General features: G+C 33.8%; 1 protein-coding gene and 1 pseudogene across 1 annotated transcript in view; one reads left to right on the forward strand and one right to left on the reverse strand.

Annotated features, from left to right (window-relative positions):
• Nucleotides 1-1,027, forward strand: part of LOC138859556 (uncharacterized protein PF3D7_1120000-like) — a 21,519-nt gene extending 20,492 nt beyond the window's left edge. The window contains exons 6-7 of the mRNA XM_070115153.1: nucleotides 560-594; nucleotides 955-1,027. Coding sequence (XP_069971254.1) covers nucleotides 560-594; nucleotides 955-1,027 — 108 coding nt within the window. The remainder of the gene's footprint in view (nucleotides 1-559; nucleotides 595-954) is intronic.
• A 4-nt stretch (nucleotides 1,028-1,031) lies between these two features.
• Nucleotides 1,032-10,000, reverse strand: part of LOC138859557 (NADH-ubiquinone oxidoreductase chain 5-like) — a 9,706-nt pseudogene continuing 737 nt past the window's right edge.

The raw sequence follows: 10,000 nt of genomic DNA on the forward strand, positions 1-10,000 counted from the left end.
TCGACCTCATCCTTCCTTCCATTCTCCCTTTCTCCTTCCACTCTTCTTAATGTTGGGTCATTAGCTTTTCCTCTCTGTTTATACGCGGAAATTGCTACAGACGAAAGTAATTAAACAAGGAAAGGGGATAGATTGGAGGAGAATAGGGGGTGAAGGGAGAATGAAGAGAAACAGATTTTAAGAAACAATCTGTTTCTTTATACCTCATCAAATCTTACCCCCCCTCCCACCCTCACTCTAGCCTGTGACTTCTACCCCCTCCTCTCTCCCTCACCTTTCTCCCCCTGACGTCCCTTCCTCCCTGCCGCTTGGTCGTCGGCCTTATCGCACCATGGACGAAGGGCTAAAACTGCCATGGAAGGAGAGCAAGCAGAAAGCACCTGCCGAATAGCAATAGAAAGCAAGCCAGGCAGCCTGTCTCAAGACAAAGTCATCGAGACTGAGTGTGCATAGTGTGATCACACACATTTTCATTGTGAAACTAAAAGTAAACAAACCTTTGAAAAACAGTGCAATATAACTATAATATGCCAATAGATTAGGCCAATCTCCTTTGCAGCTTCAATGCAATGCTCTTCTATATAAGCTATATAGGTAAGCTACAATAAATACTAACACAATAACCCAGAGAATAAAAAATATATATATGATTGTTTATACTCTTATCTTATCCTATGTCTCCTACTCTCTGATAAGTATCCCCTCTTCCTAGAAACATAATACTAATGCCTTTAGTAGATAAAGGTACACATCATATAGAACCAGAAACACGACCATTTAATAAGATTTTAAATAATTCAAACGATAATTAATGGCGTTTAAATTTAACAAATAGCCTAACACTCCTCCAGTTACTCTCACGAATAAAGCTAACATTTAGAAAAATAGGACTTACACAAATTATGTAGGGATAATTAAAAATTAATCAAGCTGGTGTAGCGCCTCCTAATACAGCTCCTACTCTCAAACTGATTATAGCATTAGTTATAATCTTGCCTTCATCTCTAATAGAATAGATATTACCTAAATTATAATCCTTAGATAAGCTGTAATACACTAAACGCACTGTTAAACAAACCGTCAATTCAATTGCCATATTGAAAAGAAATCATATTGATTTCTATATATTTTTTATATATATTTTATATATATATATTTCTATATATATTTCTATATATATTTTATATATACAAGCAACTTTAAAAATTGTAAAATTATATCTCTAGAATAAAAACCAGCAAAATAAAAGAAATTCCACATAAAGCCAAATTTGGTAAATTTATACATATTCCTATCAGTCGTAAACGATATGCTATTATACGAATGTCCTGATAATCTTTTACACAATGAAGAACAGTTCAGCACAAACGAATAAAAGGGCTTTGAATGAAGCAGGATCTAATAGATGGAAAAAGGCAAGATCGCATATCCTAATGACGAAACTCTATTGTTACTCCTACTTAACTGAAAGTTGACAAAGCAATATTTTTTTAATCGTATTCAAAATTTGAACCGAGCCCGGCTATAAAAATAGTTAATCTACCTAAAAATAATGCCACTATCTGAGGTAAACGTCCTTCTAAAGCTGGGCTAAATCGAATTCACAAATAATCTCCAGCAGTTATTAGCGTAGACGAATGTACTAAAGAAGATACCGGGGTAGGGGCTGTTATAGCTGCAGGTAACCAGGTAAAAAGGAATTTACGCTCTTTTATTTATAGCACACAGTAATCCACCGGAATTTATTTCAGGTATATTTTCCAAATAAGACAAACAACTTTATCTTCCACAACTAAAAATAAAGAAATTGCCAACAACATGGCTACGTCACCCCAGTTTGAGACCGCTGTTAAAATCCTTATAGATATTACTAAAGTTACTACTAGATCCATAACACGATTTATAATTCTATCACCGTATATACATTCCCCTCTGTAATATGATACAATAGAAAAAAATGAATATTGCAAACCCCCAAAATATAAAGGATATTAAATTCACGATTTAAGATATTACAATAGATCTAGAATTAATCTTAGTAATTGTTATTCATTAGAAAAATCTAGACAGCTTAGATATATTGAAACTATTCATAACGTGGTTTAAAATGAATAATACTCATATTTCCGGCACCACAAAGCGACGTTTTATCTGTTATTTAAACTAATAAGATATTCATGATAGTTCTTCCTTTTAAAATCCGAATATTTAAAGTAAGTCTGAGTAATTGTAAGATCAAATACTCCCGCACTTCACGAAAATAAAGCTCTGTAATATTTCCCACGCTGTCTTAACGAAAATATATGTAGAGTATAAGCAGCTCTAAGAAAAGACGATAAGGAAATAGATAATATTATTACTTTTCTCCAAGGTACTATTTCAATAATTCAAGTCATTTCACCTAAAAGATTTAAAGTAGGAGACGCTGCCACATTACCCGCACTGAAAAGGAACTGAAATTTATCAGTCCCTTTCCGATTCACAATGTTCGTCTTCCTTCTCGTTCGTGAACCATGTTAGCCAAACAAAACAAACCGGAGGAACGCGATCCGTGTCCAATCGTTACTACCCTTCACTCGTCAGCAACCAAATATTACTAAACCCGATAACATTAATCCTATTTGGCCACAGAAGAATAAGCAATTAAAGCTTTTTTTTATATATTAACTTGCCGTGACACATTAAACCTACTACTACTACTCCTACTAATCTAATTCTCAATCACAGTCAAGAATCAACCCATGTCCCCCTAGTTTTGATATAACACAGGCCAGAATCATTGAACCTGAAATGGGTGTCTCTACATGGGCTTTTGGTAATCATAAATGAGGTAAAAATATAGGGAATTTCACATTAAAAGTAAATACTGTTGCTACATATCAGATACAAGCAATAAATCCGGTTCCCTTCACATTTTCAACTAATCCTAAGGTTACTCTTCCACTTATGTAGTTAAATTAAAGATACTAACAAAGGAAAAAAAAAAGCAAATGAAGTATAAAGTAATATATAGACCCTGGCCTGTAAACGTTCAGGCTGATAACCTCATCCCAAGATAAGGATTAAAATAGGGATTTAAAAACTCTCAAATCTAATATAGAATAATAAGTAATCATTAGCTGTAAAAGTTTTAATACAAAGTATAAAATTAAAGGAAAATGTTAACTAACAAAAATGAAGAAGGATAATTATCTTATTTCAACACTTGGTCTAGAACAGACTACAAGAGCAGTAACTCAAAATCTTAATAAAAATTAAGTTTATTCTCATAATCGATGATAATGCACCAATCTACTATATATTTCTTAAAATCGTGTCCATAATACATTATCAAAATAAAAGAGAGAATAAAGAGCTTTGAACAGCCCACCATAACTAAGGGTATCAATATAATATAAGCCAACAAATATTTAAAATTATAATACTCTAAATCTAAAACAGCCATTACCATGTGTCCGCACCACTGACGCCAAAAGAGCCAGCCCTAAAGCCTCTTCAAAAGCCAAGCCAAGATGCAATCTTTTAATTCAAAAGATGCTTTATACAATATAGTCCAAACTTAATAAAGTATTTAGCAGATGTTTACGCTTAGTAACAAAACCCCTTAAACCAGAGATAACTCTTACCACGGGGACAATATATTGAACATTTAAAATGAACATTAGTTTTAACAGTTTAAGTAACTGGTCTTGTAAATCGGACTTGAAGTACTGATTTTTCTTAAAATATCAGAGAAAAGAGTTAGCTCTTATCGCTAGTCCCCAAAACTAACATATTAATTAAACTATTCTCTGTATTTCATTTGTTATTATTCTTTCTCTCATAACCATTTCTTCTACCATCTTTTCTCGTCTTTTACCCATTAGCGATGGGAATTATACTACTTATCTGAACCATTATAATTTGGGCTACAGCTGGTCTTTCTATAAACTCATTTTGATTTTCTTATATCTTATTCCTTATTTTTTTTAGGAGCGATATGAGTCTTCATTTATGTTGCTTCTTCAGCATCTAATGAATCCTTTGGCTTTTCAGGTTCCTTGCTATTAACCTCCGCCTTTATCACTTTTTTAGGATATATAATAATCTTTGTAGATCCTCTTCTTAATCAGTTCAACAATCCTCATTATCAAATACTCATTTTCATCTACCCAACTTTTATTGAGTTCTATTTTTAATCATACTTTATTTAGTGTCCTCTATTTATTATTAACTTTAATCGTAGTAGTAACGATTACTGACAATCTGGGTCCTTTACGTCTATCATCATAGTAAATGACGATGCCAATCCTTAAATCCCGTTCATTGTTTAAAATTCTAAATGGAGCTATTGTTAGTAATGTTTAGTAATTCCAATTGTTACTGGTCCTTTCCTTGCTATGCATTACACAGCCAACGTTGACCTTGCTTTTTCAAGGGTTGCTCATTTCTGTCCTGATGTCAATTATGGGTGATTTCTACGCACTCTCCATGCTAAAGGAGCCTCCTCCTTTCTTATTGGTTTATATATACTCCCGGGACGTGGTTTGTACCACGGATCTTTCTTATGTCTACGTGCGTGGTTTGTAGTTTTTTTTTTAGTAGTAATAGCGACAACTTTCTTAGGTTATGTCCTACCCTGAGGAGAAATATCTCTTTGAGAAGCAACTGTTATTACAAACTTCTTTTCCGCTATTCCTTATATTGGGACCGACTTAGTACAGTGAATCCGAGGGGGATTTCCATGTGGATAACGCTACATTGACCCGCTGTATTGTGCCGAAGACGGTCACTCACACACACACACACACACACACACACACACACATATATATATATGTGTGTGTGTATGTGTGTTTCTACAAATATACACGAGCAAACAAACGCATATATATGCGTGTGCGTGTGTGTGTGTGTGTGTGTGTGTGTGTGTGTGTGTGTGTGTGTGTGTGTGTGTGTGTGTGTGTGTGTGTGTGTGTGTGTGTGCCCACAAATATGTGTGTGTGTTTGAATGTGTGCGTGTGGTTATATATATATATATATATATATATATATATATATATATATATATATATATATATATATATATATATATATATATATATATATGCATTAAATTTGGATTTCTGATTTTCGATTGCACATACACACACACAGACGCACACAAAGGAAGAAAAGAAAAGAAAAAAAGTTCAGTCGGTTTAGGATGGAAAGGGAAGTCCCATTTGCCCTACATAGCTGCCTCCAGCTTGTGCATGGATTGTTTGGGGAAGACAATAAGTTTCCTGATCTCAGAGTACGTAGCATAGGCCTACACACTGAACTATTTCGGAACTTCCAAATGCTTTTGACGAATGTTTAGTCGATTGGATCGGATTCCTTGCGGCTTTTCACCCTCCCAAAGGAATTAGACACGACAATGGAAGTCGTATCATGCAGCCAAACACTGGCTTCCATCTGTCCTCTGGCCACTCAAGATGCATAGATAGATAGATATGGATATATATATATATATATATATATATATATATATATATATATATATATTAGATAGATAGATAGATAGATAGATAGACAGAACACACATGCACTTAAACATACACATATATGCATGTTTGTATGTGGGAGTGCTTATGTGTTTGTATGTCTGTTTATATATATCTGCATATCTTTAACTCTATACTGTCTTTAACTCTGTCTGCCTATATATGGAAATATGAATATCTTTACACATATGTGCATATGCCTGTATGTACCATGTATCTATTCGGTGTGATGTAAACGTAAATGTATACATTGTTCCTCATTCGCTCTGTATCCGCATAGATATTGTGTTTTACTGTGAAAATCATCGCAATAACTTCTTGAATTGTTTACATTCATTCTCTGACCTCCACTCCACTGAGCTTTCCAAGACTGCAGTAGAAAATAGGTTTAACAACGGTCTGTTTTCATGTATCTACTTTTGACTATTCCGCGTTCATCGTTCTGCATTTTCTTTCCCTATTGCTTTGTCCTCCGGAAATGGGGATATGAACACTAGTTTCCCCCTTTTTCAGGATCCACTCCATTGCTCTTGGCGTTTCAAAATGGTTACGTCGCTGTCGTCGAGTTATTGTTTGCAAGAGGTTATGAAAGTTTGCAAAAGTTTATTTGTATCATTCGCTTTATATTATTTATTCACAGAATGATAATGTGTTACAGGAAATACAATCTCATAAACTAGTAATAAGTAGGATAGGGAGGAATATGGAACTAGGCGAATGAGAGAGAGCATCATTATCATAGTTGTTACTGTTATTGTTATTTCTGCTATAATTATCTTTTTTCCTATTATTATCCTCATCTTAATCTCGTCATCTTTAGTACCAGATTCCTTTAGTTCGCTAAGCATTTGAGGAGAATATCTAATATCTCTGCACTATTCTTATTATATTCTTAAAGAATTACCCTTATTCTCATAATATAACTGGTGGAATTCGATCTGTACGAAGTGTATTTTCTTTTCTTTAAGTTTTCATTCATACATAATTAGTTTATCTATGAGCAAAGTATTTTGAAAATGCAAACTCCCCCCCCCCCCTGTCTATGTCTTTTTGAGTTCGAAAAAAATGGTCAACATCACCACCAAAGTGTCATCGGCGTCTAAGGTTAAAACATACCTCTGGTAGAAATATTAAAATGTGTTCATAACTTTTAGAAATATCAGACAACACCAAAAACAAACAAACAAAAAAAAATCAACAAACAAGCAAACAGAAATAATACAAATAAAGAAAAGGTTATGGGTTACACGGAAAGTATTTGGACATCCTTACATACCATATATACATTTTTTTTTCTTTCTTTTTTTACACCGCCCCGTACTTGAATATCGTCATTTCACGGGAGTCCTAGTGTGAAAGTTGGGTGTGCCATCCCGTAGAGTACATCGCAGCGACGATGAGGTTGGATACCGTGCTCTACTTCCCGGGTTGAGCGCCAGCGAAGGGTGGACTGTGATATTCAGAGGCCTGAAGAAAGATTTTTTTTTTTTTCGACCAATATCATACGCTGTAAAACCCCATTAGAGCAACAGTAAAGGTAGATGATAGATAATTATATCATATACAAGTATTTCATACATTATTTGTTATTTTTAAGGTAAAAATGTAATGGAAAATAACCGCGATATTTGGGTTCTTCACATATTTACTTGTAGCACACGTATTTTCAGTCCGATTTTAACGTATTATAGCTCATTGTGTAACTGAATAGTAGATCTACTACATGCCGCAATAAGGCTTTGTAATATTTTAAATGTACTTCTTATAAAAGTGACATTTTCGAAAGACCCTTTTGGGGTGTTGAAAAGGTCGCCTTCTTGAAAAAAAGGTTTCGAGATTTTTTTGTTTTTTTTTATTTATTTATTTTTATTATTATTATTTTTTTTTTGATGGTCAATGAAGGCCTATAGACAGCCCAAATCACTGCCACCCTACCACACTATACATGAGATTTTGAGAAACTGTTACGTGCTGGCAATGTCTGCAATACTTCAGAATGCAGGTAGATGATAGAGGATTATGGTGTAGGAAGGCTACTCTTATACCTTGTTTTGTTAATACCAAAATGATCATGAAAAGATGAGAAAAACGAAAAATGACGATATCTTGAAACTCCACCTTTGGGCGGGGAGCAAATCCTCACGGGCGCAAATTATGTCCAAAATTAACATATTCTCGCATCGAACTGAAACTTCTTTTTTCGCTTCCCTCCCTCCCCCATACCTTCACCCTACTCCTAGTGAACCCTTTATGATTAGCATTATTATTGATTTTTTTTCTTCATAATTATCCCAATTACTTATTTTCAACAGTAATAATAATGATCAACGTGATACCGGTTCAAGGGCTAACTTAGGTAATCTTCACGAGATCTTCATCAATCTTGCTCTTTCGAAAATTAGCATATATCTCGTCAGTACAAAAAATGAACATTTTGATGATTATATCTAATGTTAATTAGAATAATGATTACTATAATGATGATGGTAGCATCGAATACAGCAATATCAACAATGACAGCAATAATAATCTTAATGATAATAATCACACTGATAATAATAATAGTAATAATAACAAAAATATTAATTGTGATAACATAACTGGTTAGAATCATGACAGTCATCATGATTCTAATAAAAATTATAATAGTGATAAGTTAAGGATGATAATAACGAGAAAAAGAATTAGAGTAGGAATATTAAATAAGACCAAGAATAGTTGCGGTGATAATATCAACACCAATAATAATAATAATAATAGGGCGATGTGTATTGTTAAGGAAGATGATGAATATGATAATACAAAAATGAGAATAAGGACAGAAAGAAGCAGCAGCAGCAGAAGACAATAACAATCACAGTCGTGATTAAGGGAACTAACACGAATGAGGATTATCAGCATGTCGATAATGAGATTCTTTTAATCTTAATGACATTGCTTTGAAGTTATTGCAGTCAGCATGAGAATATGGGGAAGGAAGGATATTCCGGTTACAGCATTAATCATTATAACTCAGAATTCTTAAAGTTATGAATATGATGGCAATGATTCCTGTTCTTATCTTCATTAAGTAAAAGAATAGAAAAAAAGAGGATATGATGCTAATCACACTGTGGCTGGTGATAAAAGCAAAGATTTGAATGGTGTCCATAAACATAATGATGTCAATCATCTTATGACTAATAGGAATCATAAGGATTATGACAATGACAATTATGATGTCATGGCTGAACGAATATAAGTTCCCTAAACATCCTGGCAATATTACCATGTTTGGCTTTTTATTTGCCTACCCCCTGCCCATGGTATTGTCTTTATCATTGATTTTTTATTATCGTTACCATGATCATCTTTTGTGTGCGTGGCCGTCCAGATGTGTTCTCAGACCAATTGCCCTAAAAGACGTTTATTAAATGTTTTGTAAATTTAAACTTTTATCTATAACATAGGCAACGTTAAGCTCATATCAATGCACATACCTCATGATTGTAGTGCATTAACGCGAACATATCGCTGCTTATGATATAGATGAAAGTTTAAATGAACAAAACATTAATGAACGGATTTAAGGGTAACAGGTGTGAGAAAACTTATGGACACGTGGGCCTTTATGTATCTTGTGATTGCTATTATTACAGCTATTACATCTGTTATTATGAATAGTATTAGTTGCAGTTGCTCTGTTTAATCTCTTTCCTCTCCCTTCTCTCTTCGGGAGGGGGGGGGGGCCTGGCACGTCTCTGGATCAGACGCTCCAGGTTCCCGCCTTTGGTGTGTTGCCAATGCATGATTTTCTTTTCTTTTTCTCTGTCTAAACGAAACGGATTTTGAGGTTGTGTAACATTTTTGAAATAGTGCTTACTTGTTATATTCGAAGACATAGTAACCAGTGGAAAGCGAATAGATCTGAAAATGATAAACTTTTGAGTCGAACATGCAAGTGATGCGTTTGTGCCAGATGTGAGCGTGAGAAATGCCGCGTACGCTATTTATCAAATCTGCAATATTGAAAGCGGAGCTGAACACAAATTAATAAAGAAATTCATAAAGGTACATGAGAGGACAGATACTAGGTTTGTACAAGAAAGTCAGTTATCAAATATTTACAGAATGAGTTTGTATAATTGGCACCATTGGATTTCAGATTTGATTTCTTCGAATATCGCTCCGTACTTTTATAAATTCATACATATAAATGTGTATGTATATATATATAAACATATATTGATGTTTATATCTATATAAACATATACATTGATGTATATATTTATATAAACATATACATGTATATGTAAGTATATGTACACACACACACACATATACATGTATGTATATATAGGTATATTTATGATGCATATATAGGATAGACAGAAGACATAGATAGGCATTTCATGCTTTTATAAATGTACATTTTCCTAATTTCTATTTAATATTTATTTAATTCATTTCCTCTCCCTCCTCTATTCGGACGGGGG

Source organism: Penaeus vannamei, chromosome 37, assembly GCF_042767895.1.
Source record: "Penaeus vannamei isolate JL-2024 chromosome 37, ASM4276789v1, whole genome shotgun sequence".
Taxonomy (NCBI): Eukaryota; Metazoa; Arthropoda; class Malacostraca; order Decapoda; family Penaeidae; genus Penaeus; species Penaeus vannamei.